Here is a 21,335-nt window from a genome sequence, read left to right as displayed (position 1 = left end):
GATCTTTCACTTCCGGTTTCTACAAGGATAAAAAGCGTTTTTCATTGGGACACTATATCTTTGAGAGTTTTCATCACAGTAAAACGTAACTTTAGATTTTGATTCATTACACTTTGAGCTACAATAGTCATTACGAGCTCAAATTTCCACCTCCTGTCGTTTTCGAGATATTAAGGTCCTAAGATTTTTAAAAGGGGGGTGTCAGTTTGAAAAACTGCAAATTTAAAAAAAAAATTATTGGAGGTATTCCGTATTGTTAACAAGGACATGTTGAACAGGTGTGCCAAGTTTCATTGAAATATATCGAGTACTTCCGGTTTTATTGAATCTTTGAATTTCCCTACGAGAGTTTCAATGTTAAAGAATTTGAAACACCTGCTACGTTTTCTCAAAAATCTCTGAAGCATTTCTTGTGATATTTTACGTGAAATATATCTATACCATGCCACACAGAGGAAAGGATTTTGGAATAAATCCTGAAAGGGATTAGGGATCTGTAGGGGCCAAAGTAAAAAACCAGTCTTTTAACCCTAACTTTATTATTTGGCTTCGGATTTCCAAACTCTTTCTTTATTTGAGTTTAACAACAAATGGGCAATTTAAAAATTAGTAGCCGTGGGTCCATATTTTGACCCCTTAAGGGACTTTTTGGAGCTTAAAATATGCTACTTTGAAAAAAAAGTCGTTAAGAGTTGTCTCTCTTGACATTTCAGAAACCCTGTTAGGTCATTTCATTACTAGGGATAAAACAAACATGTGTAACAAGTTTAATTGATATATATTAAGTACTCCCGGTTCTATGAATCTTTGAATATTTCCCTATGACAGTTTCAATGTTAAAGAATTCAAAACACCTGCTACGTTTTCTAAAAAGTCTCTCAAGCAATCCTTGTGATATTTAATCCGAAATATGTCTATACCATGCCGCACAGAGGAAAGGATTTTGGAATGAATCCTGAAAGGTATTAGGGATTTCTAGGGGCCTAAGTAAGAAACAGTCTTTTATGCATAACTATTTTATCTGGCTTCCGATTTCCAAACTCTTTCGTGATTTGAATTAAACAACAAACGGGCAATCTAAAAATCGTTAGCCGTGGGTCATTATTTTGACCCGTTAAGGGACTTTTTAAAGCTTATAAAAATTGCTATTTAAAATAAAAGTTCTTAAGAGTTATCTCTCTTGATATTTTCAAAGAATATATTGTATCCTTAAAGACATGTCATTGAAGTACTTCCGGTTCCTTTACTTCCGGTGTCAAAATCACGAAAGTGATTAAAAAATAATTTTAAAAAAAGTTCCAAAACGTTACTATTCTTCCATAGAAATGATTGAAACTTCTCAGTTATATTTATTTTGTCTTGATGAACAAGAAAGTCAGGGGTGACCTACTCCTGTTTCCAGTTCTGTCCGAGATACAGGGCGTCAAAGATTAAGGAGGGTGATGTTTACAAAAATTAGAAACAACGATTAGGATTTATTTCAGACATATTAGACTGTTAATCATGATAAATACAATCCGTCTTTCAAGTTTTAATTGAATATCTTCAGTGCTTTTGGTTTTATAAATCCTTGAATTTTGTCGATTGAGGTTTTCATCTGAAATTGTCAATGATTGTGTATTGAGTTATCTCTCTTTCACCATGTAGAAAACGCCAGGTAGATATTTACCCTGATAAGTCCTCCGATTTCTTTTAACGTTTTATCGGTTCTTTTGCAAAATGTATTTGGACATTTTATGATTTACTCATCTAAATTCCGTGATTTTTGTTGTCGAAAAGCCCTTTGTTTTTGTTTTAACGACAAAAATTCTAGTTTTTTATTCTTATATTTTCAAATGTATTTCTGAACCAATTTACCATTTTTGCACCCATGACTTCCGGAGCACTTTAAAATACTTTCGTATCGATCATAAATTGTGTACTTTTCTTTTCAATTCACGGAAGACTACTTTTCTTTTCAATTCACGGAATCGATGTACTTCCTTCAACAGATACGTGTATAAAGATGGAAAACATTGCTCTTTCATTAGAAGAGAAATCACAACTCCAGGAATGGATCTGTCAGAAAAGGAACAAAGGAAAGTTCACCCTGCTGTACAAAATGAGAAGAGATGGATGGAATGCTACAACGTTCCATACAAAATGCGATAACAAAGGTCCCACTGTGACCGTTCTCTACAGTACGAACGGAACGGTCCATGGAGGATACACGTCTCAAAGCTGGACAAGTTCAGCACAAGGCTACTATGGGATTGATCCAAAAGCCTTTTTATTTCAGTTGCGAAGTAAAGGAGACAGAAATTTGCAACGCTTCTCAAACTGTTCACAAAGTGGTAATAATGCAATATATTGTAACTACAACTATGGACCAACTTTTGGATCAGGGCACGATTTACTTACCTTCAAAGGCATTTCAGGGACTAATGAAGCTGGATTCAGGTTGAACGGACAATTCAACCTTGGCAACACTTATGCAAATGAATTCAGAGATTGCCTTAACGATGGTCAATTGATTGTGTACGATTTGGAGGTATACCAGTTTGATGGTAAGGATAATTACCTTTTCAATATTAATTTTACACTAATGAATGTGAATTGTAATATTTATATGATAAATTCTCTTTAATGTTTTTTTCAAGTTTTAAAACAAGTGAATGATTATGATAACTAGTATTATATATCGATACAGAGGAATCAGACTTTGTGGTTCTGGAGATTCCATGGAGAGATTGTCCTGAGTGGGACGAAAAGGTACATCATAGCGATTATTTCAATTAAAATCCACGAGGTTCATTATATTTTTCTTAAATTCCTCTTTCATTCCATGAATAATGATTATTATTATACCTCAAAATGTTTTTGCTATATAAATCATAAATGTTGGGTGAATAAATTTGCTATTTCTTCTATAGAAAGAAAGTGCAAATTGCATATCAAAAAGCACCAATTGTACCGAAATTAGGTATCAATTGCACCCCATAATTAAATAAGTTACTGAAAGGCGGAAATCGCGCCCTATGAAACTGTATATTAAATGAAATGCAAATTGCACACACAAACACAAATTATGTCACTGAAGAGAAGAGACATTATTTGTCGAAATGCGCATCTGGTGCATCAGAATTGGTACCGTATAAGTTTTACATTGATAACAATTTATCCAAATATTGTGAATTGATAGGTGAATGACCCAAATCCCACAAATCTTGACAATTATGTGGTAGAATTGAATTGTGACCGGCCTTTTGAATACTGGGAATGCTTGTTTCTGTAATGAAGATGCGAACGATTGTTAGAATTAGATTGAGATGATGGTTGATCTGACACAGTAGTTGCATTAGCCTTGTAACATTTAATTAATGGGTGGAAATTATTGCATTTAAGGTCGATCGATCCTCATGTGATGTCATAGGTTTTTGCAAAAATCTTAATAAATTAAACTTTGCACATGATAGAAATATATCTTACTGAGGAATGTTATGCACTGGATATAATAAAATATCTGGTAAACTAATAATACTGAAAAAGTTTATATTTTCCATAGATAATCAATTATTTATGATTTTAAAAATGTTGACAAGGGCAATAACTCCTATGCTGGAATTTCCTCTACTGGATGTCTATTATACATTGGTTTCCCTAATATCCACAATTAATCTATACATATTTATGAATTAGCAGGTTTTTTTTTAAAACTGTTGATATCTAAATTTTGTCATTTCAAGAAGTTTTTATCTATTTTTATTATTCTGTTTAACGAAAATGTGTGATTTTCTGATGTTGATGTATACTTCTGTTTTTGTATGTCTGACATCTTTAAAAAGGTGATAACATATACATTTTCTTTGGTTATTAATTAAATTAAACTATATTGAGTGGAAATTAATAAAGTTTTTCCACTTTTAACCATTAATATTGATAAATCACATGAGGATGGAGCTACCTTAAGACAACTATGCAAATAATTACAGTTTGGCTTGTTGCAGATACCCTGATAATTATAGCTGTAGCATTTATTGCGGGGCTGTAATGACTGCTGATGTGATACAATATTAGTATATGCAGTGATGGTTACATGTAAATCATCCACAACTCTGCATCTACGGATGCCCAACTCAATGAAGTGTTACAAGATTATTTTAGCCGAAATTGAATATCGTAATCCAACCAGTTATCTTTGATTTTTTCAGCTCCCCCCTTTTTTTTTTTTTTTTATTAATGCCAAATATCTAAACAAATGGATTGCGTCTGTTGGATGTCTGACCAAATAAACTGATGCAAAAATTGCAAACGCATCTAGCCATTGGGACAGATTTGAGATTTTCTGCTCCTTCTGCTTAGGTTTAACCTGAAATACTCCATTCTCAAAGACAACTTGATTTTGCTGAGTTGAAGTTGGCCCACAGCACAGGGTTAAAGGGTTTTTACCACGATTTTTATTGTTTGTAAATTTATACGAAAATGTGGTGTTTTGAATCGTGCTATTATTATTTTTTCGATATAAAGTGTGCTTTAGTGATTATTTTGTATCGAAAGTGCTAAAAGCCAGATATGCATATTCTCGTTAGAGATTTTCGCGCCATTAGTATGTGACGTCATACGTGTCAATCGCGGTGAAGCGAGCAAGCATGAAAACATTTAAACAAGTTGTGAACAGCACATACAGCAGACTATTGATACAAAATGGAGAGATTCAACAGTTACAAGTAACTTTATATTGTGTTGTACAGTATATAGCTGTAATAATCAGCACAAAAAGAAGAGTTTCTTTACTTTTACCAACGAGGCACGTCGGAGAAATTTTGTAAGCTTAGAACTAAATTTAGAAATACTTCAAACCAACGGAAAACCATCTTCAATGACGGACTTACGCACTGGTTTGACAATCTTGCTAGGCGGTGGGTGCCGTACGTCGCTGGTTCGATCCCGGACTGGGGCGAAAATTTTCAGTACCTAGTTGTGATTATTTAGTGCTTTATATATATATATATATATATATATATATATATATATACATGTATATATATATATATATATATATATATATATATATATATATATATGCACCTTTGATTTCATATGCAACGACATATTGCCCCCCCCCCCCCCCGCTTGAAGTTTTGAGTATTGACACCATGTACGAAATGACTACACGGTCTATCAGACTATATCCCCCCCCCCCCCCCCCCCGATTAAAATAGTAAGAAAATGAAAAAGTCGAAAAAATGCCAGTTAATAATCGTCAAAAATGACGGTGCGTACAAATAATGAATGACAGCCCCCCCCCCCCCCCCCTTCTATATATTTTTTTAAAGTAATGAGAAGGACGATTATAAGGTAGAGGTTACGACTAATGGTCCCATGTCCCCCCTCTCTCTCCCGCACTCTTAAACACACACTATACGATTTAAGAAGTCGATAGATTTTCATCAGATTGGTAATTTTAAAATCCGGTTGCCCCCCCCCCCCCCTTGAAAAATAAAATCATAAATTAAATCGATATCGGTAAATCGACTGTTTCCTTCGACACATTGTAGGTCAAGGCATCAATTTAATTAATAGCAAATCTTCTCTACCTTCTTCAGTGTAACGGTTAGAGAAGAACTGATTTTAATTAGATCAGCATTGGCTAATGCATGTTACACTCTACATATACAGACCTCTAATGCTTTGGAAATATCTACAAAGGAACACAGTCATAATGTTTGCAAACGAAATGTGTCATTCAGATATTTGCCAAAAGTTGAAAACGTCCCATCCTTTCTGTGAGCGGGATCTCATGTCGATGTAGGCCTAGTATTAGGCTAATAGAGGGCGAAGCCCTCTCACGGCCCGAAGGGCCGTGAGAGCGGAGCTCTCCCTATAGGTAACAGGTATATACATGTTTAAAAGGAAAATATAGGAAAATAATGAAAAATTAAACCATACCTATGGAACTTGAAAAGTTTGGTACCAATGGCGTCGATTCGAATATTAGCGCGTGGACATGTATTCCTCCATTTTGAATCTCGTCTACCCTAGTTCACGTCGTTCTGAGATGTTATACATAAAATCCGTAAAAGCATGTAAATCTATTTTCTTAATCATATATAATCACTCCACCATTAACGCCATGTTTTTTGTTGTGGTTCAAACGCTTTGTTTGTAATTTGCTAAATAACGACGCTGCATATGACGTCACAATATACTGTTTACATCAATTGCGTTATATTTCCCGCGTTTAATATATAGGTGGATCAAATGTCCAAAAATTAGGATGCTTTGATACAGCTCCGTCCGCGTGCTAACTTCGGGTTGTTTTTGTCCTGTTTTGAATATAGATACTAATGTCAAAACTTTTTTGCTTCGCCCTCAAAGACGGTCACGCCGTAAAACATATTATAAATGTTTGCTGAGGGAATTTCTTTAAGATTTGGCTCAGCGGCAGGTTCAAATATGTATGGCGAAATATTAAATACTAACGGGATGTCATCGATGTCGGAACATTAACTATCCATTCTGTATAATTTATGACTTTCAATAGAATCTATTCACACACACATACATAGCTGCTGCAGCACATTGACACATATGACGTCATGACGTATCACGTGACTAGATAGCTCATTAGTGACGATTTGAGAAGCGGAAGCTTTGAATATATACAGATAAAATGCATGTTTGTATCAATTATTGGGAGTAATGAAACAATATACCAGCAGAAACGTGCTTTATAAAGGTTACTCCTTCTGATTTTAATTACATTAAAAATCGTGGTAAAAACCCTTTAAGGTGTCCCGAGTAAAGTTAAAACAAACATCATAAAATGTACCTCGGTGCACTTCACACTATATGACGTCACAATATAAAAGTACGTCACGACGTACAGGTCTATAGTTCTATCGCGAGGAAAATGTCATAATATTTCCTCGCTATTTACTGCCGTTATCTAGTTATCTAGTGTTTAAGCTGTATGTGTTTAAATCTGTTTGTCAGATGATTTTTTTTCCAGTTTTCTTTGATGATATATAAGTCTCCTATCTTTATGTATAAAGTGTGAAAGAGAGACTGTAAAGTAATCTTTATATTACCTTGTGGCCCTGAAATCGCCCCCGATGTGTTTAGTCATTTGGAATAAAGAAAACCAACGCATGTACATATCGACTCGGCACAGGTGAAAGATGACAATATTTTATTTCGATCAAGGCATATTCTTAAAGGTAAATAGTTGCAGATTTAGGATTTTCATACGGAGGGTAGAATATTTTGCCTCGTTTATATACGATTTGGTTGTGAATGTGGGAAAAGTCCAACATTTGAGTTGAAATAATGGAAATTACTATATTTGAGAGGATATTGTACCGATCCGTATCACTTTTTAAATTTGCCATATCAATGTCGACATATCAAGCCTAAACTGCAAATGATTTGAGTGCATCTTTCAAATGTCTAGCGGATAAAAATACCTCTACGTCACTTGCATGACGAAGTAATAGTTTTAAAAAGGTCATAACTAACTAACTAACTATATTTATTTCCAATCAAGGGCCCTCAAAGGGCAGCATGAAAATACATACAAATAATGTACATATACATATACAAGTAAAGAAAGAAGTGATTACATAACACATAGTTATATACAAATACAGTGTCATATATTGTTCAAAATTTTCCAGTTATATTTAGAATGGATGGCTCTTCAGAACATAGTAAGTAAATAAATTTTTGTTCATCATTGAGCTTGGTAAAAATTTTAACTGTTTTTTCTATAGCACCATAAAAAGATTTTCTTTCATCAGCAAACCTTTCACATTTAATCAAAAAATGGATCTCATCACCTAATAAACCGGAGTTGCATTTGTTACATATTCGTTCATTCCTAGTAATACCAGAATATCTACCAACTTCAATCATTAATTTATGAGCTGATATCCGTAACTTACAAATAGATCGTCTAATATCAAAATTTTTAATTTTATTAAGATAGTTCTCAAAACCAAAGTGCTCCTTAAGCTTAAAATAAGTGCACAGTTTCCCATCAATTAATTTATTTCGATTATTGTACCAGGTTTCAGTGTATTTATCTCAGAGTAATTTCTTTACAATTTTCTTAAATCTATACTGACTAAAATCTCTTAACGGATATCCAATTTTAATATATTCTAAAGCTTTTTTCTACTAGTGAGTACCATGACAGTTTGTTGTTTAAATGTAAAGATTTACTACATAGATAAGCATCCTTAAGTAGCTTAAATTCATTTTGGTTTTCAAGCCTGTACCAATAACAAATGATTGATTTCAAAATATCATGATGTAGAGGAAATCTCCCCAATTCTGATAGTACAGCAAAATTTGTACTTTTCTTATGTACACCCAGAATACATTTAGAATATTTATGATGAAGCTTCTCACAGTGAAGTGGTTTAAAAAGTTTGTCTGGATCAAATGGTGATGATTTTAATTTATTCCATGAACCTATGTACCCACCCCATATTTCAGAATTATATAATAAAATTGGTTTTATTGTGTGGTCAAAGAGATGAGTACTTGTTTTAATTCCTGGTGCTAAACATAAAAAGTCTTTTTTCAATTTATAAAATCCTTTGAGGGCTGTGTTATATAGTTCAAATTTAGCGGTACTAAAACTGCCAGATGCAGAAAAAAAGGTACCCAAGTATTTATAATAAGGTGTACATTCAATATGTTTGTTCTGAAATTTAAATTTACACTGCAGTGTTCTCCCAGCCTTGTTAAAGACAATAACTTTTGTTTTCTTTACATTGACATTCAAACACCAATCATTACAGTATGTTTCTAAAATATCTATTCTCTGTTGTAAACCCTCTGCTGATGTTGACATTATTACTATATCATCTGCATACATTAAACAATTTAAATTTTCTTTTTGAAGTGATACAGTATCTATACATTTTTCGAGATATAATGGAAAGTCATTGATGAAGATTTTGAACAGAGAGTGACTTAAATTTTCCCCCTGTCTTACACCAAGGTTAATCAAAAATGGATCAGTAAGACTATCTCTGATTCTAACACATGCTTTAGAATTCCTGTACATATCCTTGATAATGTTGTAAAAATAACTGCCAATATTCATATTCAACAGTTTTAGTTTCAAACCAGTGTGTATTACACTATCAAAAGCCTTACGAAAGTCAATGAAACATGTATAAAGCCTACCTTCTTTGGTATTGCAATATTTATCTATCAAGGTTTTTAAGATAAAGACATGATCGGCAGTTTGTGCATGTTTTGTAAATCTTATTTAGGAATTATGAATTAGATTATTCTTCCACAAGTACAAATCTAATCTGTTATTAAGTATAGAGTTAAATAATTTACCAATGCAGCTTGTTATAGTTATGCCTCTTTAGTTTGCTGGGTCGTTAGGGTCCTCGGATTTATAAATTGGAGAGATATAGCCATCGGCCCATATCTTTGGGTAAACCCCATTTTTAAAACAGGTATTGAATACTAGTAGTTTTCTCAAACATGGGATTCAGTAATTTTGACTACATTTTAGCATTTCATTTGAAATTAGATCAAGCCCAACTGCTTTACCTAACTTGAACTTTGCAAGTGCATTTATTATTTCTTTATCTTTAATTTCAAAATCAAATTAATTAAATATGGCTTTCTTTTCTTTTCCCTGTAGAATATGTTCTAGCTCATTAAGTCTATTCTGAAATGTGTTATCAGTATTAGAGTGCAAATTTCTAAAATGGTTGACCCAAGTCTCAGAATCAATTTGTGAGCATGAAGAGTTCCCAGTTTTTGTTGATCCCTTGATACCATTTACCAGTTTCCAGTAATATTTAGGGTTGTTAGATTTCATCATATCAAGTTTATGTAGCATCGAGTTCATAAATAGTTTATATTTAGTTTTCCTGGATTTGTTATACAATCTGTAATTTCTATAGTATCTACCTTTTATGAATGGATCTCTAGGAAATTTAGCATATAGTTTTTCAAGTGAGATTAAGTTTGTTCTCATTCTGTGCAAATCTTTATCAAACCACTTATTTCTTTTTTTGCAAGATTTCTTTTTGTTGCATCGATTAGGTTTATACAATGACATATTTGCCACATTGACAAAAATATTGGTTAGATCCTGAGCTTTGGTATTTATATCTTTTACCTCAAAACAAAAACTTATTTTCAAAAAGTCATTAATTTGTTTTTGGATAGCTGGTGAATTAAGTGCCTATTGGAATTTAACAGCAGAGTTTTCTGTCCATTTGTATTTAAATGGAGCTTTATAGCAATTTTTCACTTGTTGAAAAGTTTTCTTGGAATCTAGCTAAAATTTCAAATGATATTTTGCAATGGCAGTCAGAAAAAGTGGCTAAAAAATCAGATACTTTGAAATATAATATCTGATCTAATATATCTTCACTTGCAATCAAATAATCTACGGTACTTTGACCATGAACATTATAACATGTAAACTGGCCAAATAAGTCACCCATTGTTCTACCATTTACAATTCGCATTTGATTACTTATACATAAATCAACAAGTTCTTTTCCTCTATCATCAAAACTTTTATCAAGGCTACTGCGACTTTTAATCTGGACATCAGGCTTGTAGGAATCAAATAATGGAAGATGCCTTGTGCTATCCTGATTTATAAAATCAACTAAATTTGAGGTCCTTGCATTCAGATCCCCCAGTAATAAGATATCTCCTTTTTGTTTATAAGTAATGACATCCTTTTCAATAAGTTCTATTAAATCATTGTCAAGTGTTCTTGAATAAGAAGAGTTGGCTGGAGGGATGTACGCTGCACACAAATAAATATCATCTTTTAGATAAAAAAAAAGTCCTTTTCTATCTTAATCCATTGAAAATCTTTGTATACACCAGGTCAAATTTTGATATGTTCTTTCAATGATTTTCTTCGAAATATACCTAGCCCACCATAATATCTGCCATTCGCTGAGACTTGTCTACAGAGTGGAAAATAATTGAAGTCATCAATATTGATACCAGCATCATATCCAACATGTGTCTCTGCAAGGATAACAATATCAAAGTTTTTGATTTCATGTACAAAGTTTTCATCCTCTAACTTATTTATACTGTGGGTGTTAACACCTCCTGTATTCCAATAGCATAATCTAATACTGTTTTTTATAACAGTGGAAGTACTGTGACGTTTTATAACTCATGCAAATTTACAAATTTTGCAAGTCTATGGTAATAAAATCTGTTCAATACTGTATATATGTATACAATAAAAGAGAGAGAAAAAAAGAAAGAAAAATAAAACAACCTTCAAGTATTCTCAAATGACAAATGTTGAAATTTCAATACAAAATTCCAAATATAACACTGGAGAAAAGAATCGTAGTTTAACGATTGCCCCATCTAAGTTGACCTCTTTGATGTTGACCTTTTGGTTTGTAGTAACCACCTGGTGATTTGTAGTAACCATTGCTGTTCCAGTATTTACTGGTTGATCTTGGTTGACTTTTGATATCTAATACCTTATGTATTGCATTCTTAATATTGGAAGCTAGCAATGAAACACCTCTGTCTGACAAGTGAAATTTATCAGTTTTGAGCAAATTATTCACTGACATGGGTCCATGCCACATATTCAAATTGTCCGATATGTATACGTCCTTCTTGTCATATAATCGCCTTTCAAGAGACCATCAACAATTTCAGAATTCAGGCGAGCTAGACGACTGTCCGAACGTGGGGTGGTGAGCGACACGACAGTCTTTATGTCTTTCCATTTAGACTTGATGGTTTGGATCACATTCTGTAGTTTCCTCACTGTGTTACTTGGTTCACTGTCCTTTACTTCATTGGTTAATGGGTGCAGGATGATTACATCTGGTTTCTGGCCGGTTTTGTTGATAACCTCCTGAGTCTGGTCAATTGTATATGCTATGATTTTCGTTGTGTCAACATTCTTCGAAAGTTTCTCAGCATTTATACCCGCTATATTTGATGTCCCGATGAGGAGTCATTAATTTGTTTGGTTTGCTGACTCGAGTTTGTAGGTATAAACATACTAGAAAGTTGGGATTTTAATTCCAGGATTTCATTGAATTGTGAATCGATCTTCTCCTTCATTGTTTTGTTTTCTTCTTCAATCTCGGATTTTTCTAGATTTGATTCACTGAGTTTATCTTTCATAGTGCTGTTCATATGGTCCATTTCTTCGATTCTGTGCTCTAGTTGAGATCTCATCGACTGTGATTTTGATCTTTCAATATTTAGTTGGGACTCGAGTCTCGCTACTTCTGTGGCTGCTTTATGTTTTTCCATTTGCAGGTTGTGGATAGTTTTTTCTAATTCTGTTATTCTAGTTTCTAGGTTCTTAAATTTCTCTTCAGGCTCATTCACTGGCTGTTTCACTGGGACTTGTGGTCGATCTTGTATTTTCTTAACAGATTCAACTAGGGGTGTGATGGCTTTGGTGAGGACAGTTGAAAAACTTTTCTCTACTTGCTGTAGTAGAGTTGTTTGTGAAGCTGTAATTTTTTTTTACAATGCCTCAACAAATCCTGTTTGCAATGCACCAATGTTTGGGTCTAAATTTGATCTGTTAATATCAGGAGGGTCACAAGGAGTCAAGGGATTTGCATCATTAGTCTCTTTTAGAACAGTTGTATCTGTCAAATCAATGTTGTTTTCTGTAGTAACAGATTTTAATTCTGTTTCTTGTACGTTGACTTTTTCATGGATAGTGTTTACAAATGATAGCAGCTGGGGAAAGTCTCTTTTAACAAATTGATCTCTGTTAATGCCCTGGATTTGCACCACTCCTGTCGTTATGAATAGTGTGATTTTGTATTGTCTTTGAGTGTCCTTAACCAGGTCAATTACAATTGCTCTGTTTACTTTTTCCCCTTCCCACTGCATCGGTTCATCATACCAGTCAATGCAATAATCGTTTGTAAGTTTCCCAAAGTGCTCATAATACAGGATTCCAAGTGCCCTCACCCACGTTTCAAAGTCTATCTCGTTTGATTTTGAATGCAACCATGTGGGCATTACATTCGTATCTTCATCGATAATTTCATACTGTAGCTTTTTTGCTTTTGGACCTGTTGGATTTTTAAACTGTGAAGGGAAACAGCTTTTTGGGTATTCATTTGTAATCAGATCAACGGAGAAGTCAATTATATTTTCATCTATGACAAATGGAAACATAGTTGCATTGCGCGCCATTTTTCAATCTGGGTCTACGAGTTCGTATTGAGAAATAATGACTCACAGGAATATCCCGATGTTCCAACTCAGCAGCAACAATACAGACCTGCTGACAGATACATGTAGCGGCTCATTACGTTGACACTTGATCGTTATCAACTTATACCGGGGCAAAATCGGTCTCTCAAAAAATAACGTTCATCGCCGCCATACCGGAAGTCCAATATCAATATCCATATGAAACAATATCTGAAGAAATTGAATTATGTATGGAAATTCATTAATCAAGGTTTATTAAACAATAATTCATTTTTAATTTTTTTTTTTTTATTCAATGCATTATAACGTCATAATAGCTGATCAAATGTACTCGATCACGAAAATGATTTTTGATGATCGCGGCTGATCTCCCTTGACGTCAAAAAGACCCACTGTGATGTAAACAACTAGGCCTTATAACATGATAGGCCTATAACAAAGTATTTTAAAACTGCATAGCTTTGAAAAATGCCAAAGTGTGCTGCATTTAGTTGTAGTACATATGTGTTAGGTTGTAGAAGAGGGTGCATATATACCTCTTCCCAAGGGATACCAGATTTAGAAGAAAAAAATATATGGGTATACAAAATCTCCGACGCGATGGATTCAGTGTTGCCATGAACATTGCACTTCAGTACATCCGTCGGTAGTCAAACAATGTGGACACAAATAGATCAATTTCAAATCAGACGCTGTGCCATTAATTTTATATTTTCCAAAGACTGAGACAAATCAAAATATAAATTAAAGTCAACCACTTAGTTAAAGCGAAGACACTGGAATGTATTACTAAATTACACAGAGGTTGGATATCATTGTAATCACACAAACTTTGAATAAATCTACTCAAAATTATATTCTATTTTCATATCTTATCTACATTACAAACTATCAGTAAACAGTATTCGTATAGTTTCATCTTTATTAGGTCTACACGTGTATAATATACATATACCTACACGAGTATCCCAAAAGTGTGGAATTTTTTATTTTCTTATTATTAATTGTAAAATTCAGTTGAATTAAATTGTAAATAAACCTTTAATTCTGAAATTCAAAAAAAAAAAAATCATGAAGTATCATTCAGAAATTATAATGTATATTCCATATACTATATCAGTACTGATATTACTAAACATGCTTATCAAAAAAATCAATTTGTTTTCTCATTAAAATGATATTTGTACAGCGGGGATGTAGTGAGAAAGTAAACACCTGCTATAGAATTATGAACGCAAGCAATTTTTTTAAGATTGAAAAATATAATGCGCACATTAATTCAATTATTGCTCTCTTCAATTGAATTAATGATATCTTTAATTCATTTGAAGAGAGCAATAATTCTTTTAGAGAGAGCAACTATATAATTAAAGATATCTTCAATTCAACATATCCACAACTGAATTAATGATATCTTTAATTGAATTGTTGATCTCTTTAAAAGAATTGATGTGCGTATTAATTCCTTATACAAAAGCATTGTAAATGATTTAAAGATATCTTCAATTGAATTAAAGAGATCATCAAATTATTTATACTGAGATCTAAATTAATTATTGCGAGCAATATTTGTACTAAATTGATGCTCTCATCAAATGAATTGAAGAGAGCAATAATTGAATTAATGCGCGCATCAAATCTATTATTGCTCTCATTAATTGAATTAATGCGCGCATCAATTGAATTAATGAGAGCAATAATTGAATTAATGCGAGCATTAGTTCAATTATTGCTCTCATTAATTCAATTGATGCGCGCATTAATTCAATCGATGAGAGCAATAATTGAATTGAAGAGCGCATTAATTCATTGGATGAGTGCAATAATTGATTTAATGCGCGCATTAATTCAATTAAAGAGAGCAATAATTGAATTGGTGATATCTTCAAATAATTAAAGATATCTTCAATTATTTGAGTTTATGTTAATTTGGCGTTCCATAAATGTACTGCTAGTGGTGACACTGCACTAATAAATGGATTAGGCAAATCATTGAGAGGGTCAAAATGAACCGTACCTGGATTATTTAGAGCTGGACCATTTTCCACAGGTTACTCGGGAATTACATGTTTACAAATGTATTGCAGTAGCTGCCCTCTGCATTTGAGTCACAATAGATTGCTCAGGTTGCACTGATTCTAAAGATGCAGACGTCGATTGCTCCAAAATGGCGAATTCTGGCTTCACACGAGGTTGAGTGGTTGCGGTTATTCGCTGGTTTTTTTGTTTTTTTTTTCAGCCTAGGTGCAGAATTTGCCATTCTCCCGGCATATGGACTCTTTGACTTCGATGTTCTGGATGTGCGAAGCATATTTAAATTTCACTGATACTAAATTAGGCGGTGGCAATCGATTGATTATTGATTAAAAAAAATAGCGTCTGCTCTGTTCGAATGACGAAAAGAAAAGGGGGAATCTATGACATGTGCGCAAAAATGAAAATAGGAATTTCGTACTAAGAACCCGATTCATTTCGAAATTAATCAAGATAAAGCTGCACGAAATAACCCGGTTTATCCATATTAGATAAACCCCAATATGAAAATAAGTCATATTGATGCATGGGAACCTGATTGGATGTTTCTGGAAAAGTAACATTCGGCTCTTATTTTCGAATCTTCTTACAATTTGTTATGTACATTCTATTTGCACTATCTGCTTATATTGCAACACATTTAATACTGTGAACTCTCCACACTCGTATCTTATCTAGGTAACTGGTTACTGAATAAGGCCTTCTGTGTGGCATATTCTTATATTCAGATGGGTTAAAAAATTTTTTTTATAGAAATACTATAGAAGTATGATTATAAAACAACTTATAGAGGTTCCATTTAATATCTTCTCATAGATAACCATCTCCGAACATTTTAACCTCTAAATTTTAGCTTTTCTCACTTGAACCTTATTTAAATACAGCTACTGGAAGAGTTGAAATACGAAGTGGAAAATTACGTACCAGCGGAAGAAACAAATACTCCAACTGCAAACATTCTCATGATGGGAGAAGTAGGATCTGGAAAATCAAGCTTCATCAACACCATCAACTCGATTTTCAGAGGAAACATCACAAACCCTGCCATTACTGGGACATCTGCCCACAGCCTCACCAACTCTGTATAATATGTTTTGTCTGAAGCAAAGAACATGCACATTCTAAAATCTTGATGATTTGATATTGAAATTCTTAAGTTAGAATCTCTGAGGATTGCAAAGCTTTATATTATTAATAGATTCTTGTTTTCTCCTAATGCTTTCTTTTCGCGTTGACAGCTAAAGATTTACAGAATGAAAAGTCATCAGTTGTCTAGTAAACCACTCAAGTTTCATCTGTTTGATACTCCTGGATTAGAAGAAGACCAAGGTATAGATGCACAGGAACTGTGCTACATCTTGGATGGACATTTGCCTGATAGATACATGGTAAATAATATTTTCTTCAAACCAATGAAATGACGAATCACATCATATACTGGTGAGCATATCAAAACATATACACTGAATTAAACAAAATGATTTCATTGAAGTTTAATCCTTCTTGCCAAGCCACACCTGCAATTCCGGGTTTCAAGAAAAATCCAGAGATGAAAGACAAAATCCATCTTGTTGCCTTCATAGTAGATGCCAGGACGACTTACGATATGACCGACAAAATCACATCTAAAATACAGAACCTCCGCTCAAAAATCAGTCAAAGAGGTAAAGTTGATTAAGTTCTATTAAAGCAATAACATGACTTCTATTTTCAAGTGTTATAGCAAGAGCTTGATCTCCGTATGATCAGTTTTAAAAAATCAAATATTTATAGGATCTATGAGATCGATCCCTTATCGTTATATTCACTTTCTATATGTTTTATCTTACAGTTCATATGCATACATTTACAAATTAATTCCGAAAATTCATAATGCACAAATGTTGAACATACTAGCATATGATTGGTCAATGCAAGTTCAAATGATAGAGACATGAAATTTTAGCGTTCTGGGTTCAAGACCCACTGAGGATATGAGTTTCATTGTTCAATTTGATATAGACAGCTATGTAAGATTTCCAACACTAAGTACTTCATGGAAATCCCTCAAATTTTGCTCTCATTTTTTCTGCATTTATTCGAATTCCATTTTCCTTAAAATCTTCAGATATTCCACTAGTTGTTCTGCTAACAAAGATTGACACTGTGTGCGAAGTGGTTGGTAAAGACATTTCTAATACATTCTTCAGTAAAGTTGTTCGAGGCCACATTGACCATGTAGCAAAGTTGATTGGTTTACCACGTGGTCACGTGATGCCGGTGAAGAATTATGAATGCGAGATCGCATTACATCAGAATGTAACAATCCTTAGCCTACTTGCTCTTCGGCAAATACTTCGTTTTGCAGACGATTATTTGGTAAATAATATGGAAATGACCAGCATTAGCGAAAAGCGTCCATCTGACTAAATTGACTACTAACAATAAAAAACAACACTTTTGGGATCATTGTGTGTAGAATTTTAGATTTTATCTTTGTATTGAGATAGTCATATACTATAGAATTACTTTTAGTGTGTGGTTAAATGGATTCTTAACGCAAGTGTTTATGCGGTACTAACAAGTTTCAATGCTATCCTTACTTAGTATTGATTGTGTAGAAAATATATATTAGAATTAGGAACTTTTCCAATAAAGGTACTACTTAATATGTACATGTATTTAGAATACAATAGAATTGACAAAATTACAGAAAATTGATGAACATTGAAAGGACATCCATTTCAAAGTCCTCTACATTACTATTACATACTTTTAAAAATAAATTGTCAATATTTTTGAAATATTGTTATTTTCATTTTTATACAAATTATAACAAGAGGCCCATGGGCCACATCGCTCACCTGAGTCACTTTGGCCCATATCTGAAGACTTTTCATATATATTTGCATGTAAAACCTTAGTCCCTATTATGGCCCCAACTACCCCTGGAGGCCAAGATTTTTGCAAACCTGAATCTACACTACGTCAGAAAGCTTTCATGTAAATGTCAACTTCTTTGGCCCAATGGTTCTTGAGAAGATTTTTAAAGCTTTTTCCTATATTTGTATGTAAAACTTTGACCTCCCCCCCCCCCCACTTGTGGCCCCATCCTACCCCCAGGGGGCCATGATTTGAACAAACTCGAATCTTCACGATGTCAGAAAGTTTTCTTGCAAATATCAGCTTTTCTGACTTAGTGGTTCTTGAGAAGAAGATTATAACTATATATTTGTATGTAAAACTTTGATCCACCTTGTGGCCCCATCCTACCCCCGGAGGCCATGATTTGAACAAACTTGAATCTGCACTATGTCAGTAAATTTTCAGCTTTTCTGGCTCAGTGGTTCTTGAGAAGAAGATTTTTAAAGATTTTTCCTATATATTTGAATGTAAAACTTTGATCCCCTATTGTGGTCCCATCCAACCCCCGGGGCCCATGATTTGAACAAACTTGAATCTGCATTATGTCAGGAAGCTTTCATGTAAATCTCAGCCTTTCTGGCTTAGTGGTTCTTGAGAAGAAGATTTTTAAATGACCCCACCCTATTTTTGCATTTTTGTGATTATCTCCCCTTTGAAAGGGACATGGCCCTTCATTTGAACAAACTTGAAAGCCCTTCACCCAAGGATGCTTTTGGCCTTATTTGGTTGAAATTGGCCCAGCGGTTCTTTAGAAGAAGTCGAAAATGTGAAAAGTTTACAGACAGACGGACAAACAGGCGGACAGACAGACAGACGACGGACAAAATGTGATCAGAAAAGCTCACTTGAACCTTCGGTTCAGGTGAGCTAAAAAGGTATATGTATGTCTTTCTTCACTTTACAAATGCTGGTTTCTTTGGAAACACAAATATTTCCTTATCTTAACAACAATTGTTTTAAAGAATTTTTACTCTACGTGTGTTCATATGTCATTATTGTGAAGAGTTATGGAAAGTTTCATTAAAATCCAGATTATTAATGAGCCAGTTCTGTATATTCTTATCTGAACTGAACTCAACAAAACCAGGTATATATAATATTTACAGAAGAATAAAGAATACATGTAGAAAATGCAAAGTCACAGTAAACAGTTCATCTAACAGTGACATGCTGTCTAAATAATAACTTGTGAGTATATTCTGAACGTCAAGTTATTGCAAAGAGAGAGAGACGGTGATCATAACTATTGATTTTCATGTCAAATAGTAAACGGTCAAAATGTTCTAGCAAGTCCCTATCTTTGTTCCTCGCTAGAAATATTGTGTCATAACATATGCGAGAAGTGGTGCAAATCAAATGTGGATTCTAAAAACTAAATTTAAAATTTAACAAACTTTTCTAAAACCAACAACCTTAAACGTATGACTTTTCGTCACTTTACACGACTATTTCCCCGAAATAGATTTATTACTTTTTGATGCAAAGTGAAGATAACGAACAGTGATCAATCTCATAACTCCTACAAGCAATACAAAATAGATAGTTGGGCAAACACGGACCCCTTGACACACCAGAGGTGGGATCAGGTGCCTAGGAGGAGTAAGCATCCCCTGTTGACCGGTCACACCCGCCGTGAGCCCCATATCCTGATCAGGTAAACGGAGTTATCCGCAGTCAAATCAGTGTGCCAAGAACGGCTTAACAATCGGTATGAAACACGTCAGACAGCATTTGACCCAATGCGAGGTTGTATTGACGAACTAGATCGTTATAACGACCATAGAATTTGCGAAATGCTGACTTCAATCGATACTGTTGAAATCCCTGTACCATCAACTTGTTTGTCAGTAGCTTGCCTCGATTTTAAAACTGACTATACGCAGAACAAGCTCTTGCATATCGAATCAGTTGAGATATATAAACACCATATGCAGGTGATAATGGAATATTGCTACATAAATGTGGGAAGTTGACGACGGAGAAGCTGAAATCATCCCGTTTGTAATACAGTTGAGTTGTTTATCTGTTTCATCTGTTTTGCTTTTTCAACAACTTCCTCGTAAAACTGAGTGAAGATTGTCTCATCTCGGAGACTTTGCAAAGCACTCATTGTCGTTGATGCCATTTTTTGACCATCACTCGCCGAGAGATTTGGAGCCTGCAGAGCCCTTGCCAAATTATCACTATAACGTAAAAGTTTTTCAATCAGTAAACATCCAAAGAAGAAATCAAACCTGCACATATAAGCAGCCACTGCCCTAATTCTGTTTCTCATTTCTACCTCACGCACGTATTGGAAGCTTTCATCCCAAACATTTCTTAGAATTTCATAGTTTGACAAAATGCTAAAAAATGTGTCGGCTTTTATTGTCCATCTTGTGGGACACAAAACCGTTATTCCCGCTGACGTTTTCTCTAGATATTTGGGCATTTTTCAATGTATTGAAAATCATCTCCCTTCTTGGAGATTCTTTTATCAACTTTGTTATATCCTTTGCAATGTCCAGGGTGTATCTAAGCAACTTAAATCCCTGAATAGAATCACTGCAAGCTAGGTTAAAAGCATGACCATAGTTTATGTAAAGGGGTCTGGGTTCAAGTGCATCAATTTGTGTTGCAACACCTGTCTTTGAACCAGCCATAGAAGCAACCATGTCATAACACTGGCCTCGTACTTTGTTGATAGGCAGATCGAACCTCAAAAGGGCATCTTTAATTGCTATGGTTGTTGAATTAGCCCCAATGTCAGAAAGACAGTACATCCCTAATAAATCTTCATGAGCGGTAAAATTTTGATCAACCCATCGAATGCATAAAACAAGTTGCTCTTTGTTGGAAATATCTCGTGTTTCGTCTGCCATTATTGAAAAGAATTCAGACAATTTGATGAAAGCAACAATTTGTCGCAAAACCTGCAACCCCATCGCCTGCAAAAGCAATTCCTTGTCGTGCAAGAAACTTCAAAATGTTTGTGATTTTAAGCAAATTCTCTCTGTCAGACTTCTTCTCGACTTCGTGCGTCTTTGAAAGACATTCTCCAACATCTTTAACCTCCTCCTTTATCGTAAACTCCCTTTCCATTGCCTCTTTATGGCAATCACTTTTCTCGTGTGCGGCGAATTTTGTGGTTGCTTTTTTCCAGTTTTTAAAACCACTTGATATGAAAGCTTTTTCTTTCTTGTGACAACTGA

General features: G+C 34.1%; 1 protein-coding gene across 2 annotated transcripts in view; it reads left to right on the top strand.

Moving 5' to 3' along the window:
- LOC125669426 (interferon-induced protein 44-like) overlaps nucleotides 1–18,023 on the top strand; it is a 37,516-nt gene extending 19,493 nt beyond the window's left edge. Inside the window, exons 2-7 of one of the 2 annotated variants that reach the window (XM_056140294.1) lie at nucleotides 1,992–2,546; nucleotides 2,690–2,751; nucleotides 16,125–16,322; nucleotides 16,479–16,628; nucleotides 16,733–16,904; nucleotides 17,348–18,023. In XM_056140294.1, coding sequence (XP_055996269.1) covers nucleotides 2,006–2,546; nucleotides 2,690–2,751; nucleotides 16,125–16,322; nucleotides 16,479–16,628; nucleotides 16,733–16,904; nucleotides 17,348–17,649 — 1,425 coding nt within the window. In that variant the 5' untranslated portion in view covers nucleotides 1,992–2,005 and the 3' untranslated portion in view covers nucleotides 17,650–18,023. Of the gene's footprint in view, nucleotides 1–1,463; nucleotides 2,547–2,689; nucleotides 2,752–16,124; nucleotides 16,323–16,478; nucleotides 16,629–16,732; nucleotides 16,905–17,347 lie in introns of those variants that run through there. The other variant, XM_056140296.1, reaches the window with a different exon arrangement.
- The last annotated feature ends 3,312 nt before the right edge of the window (nucleotides 18,024–21,335 follow it).

Source organism: Ostrea edulis, chromosome 1 (assembly GCF_947568905.1).
Source record: "Ostrea edulis chromosome 1, xbOstEdul1.1, whole genome shotgun sequence".
NCBI lineage: Eukaryota > Metazoa > Mollusca > Bivalvia > Ostreida > Ostreidae > Ostrea > Ostrea edulis.
This window is presented reverse-complemented; position numbering and strand designations above follow the sequence as displayed.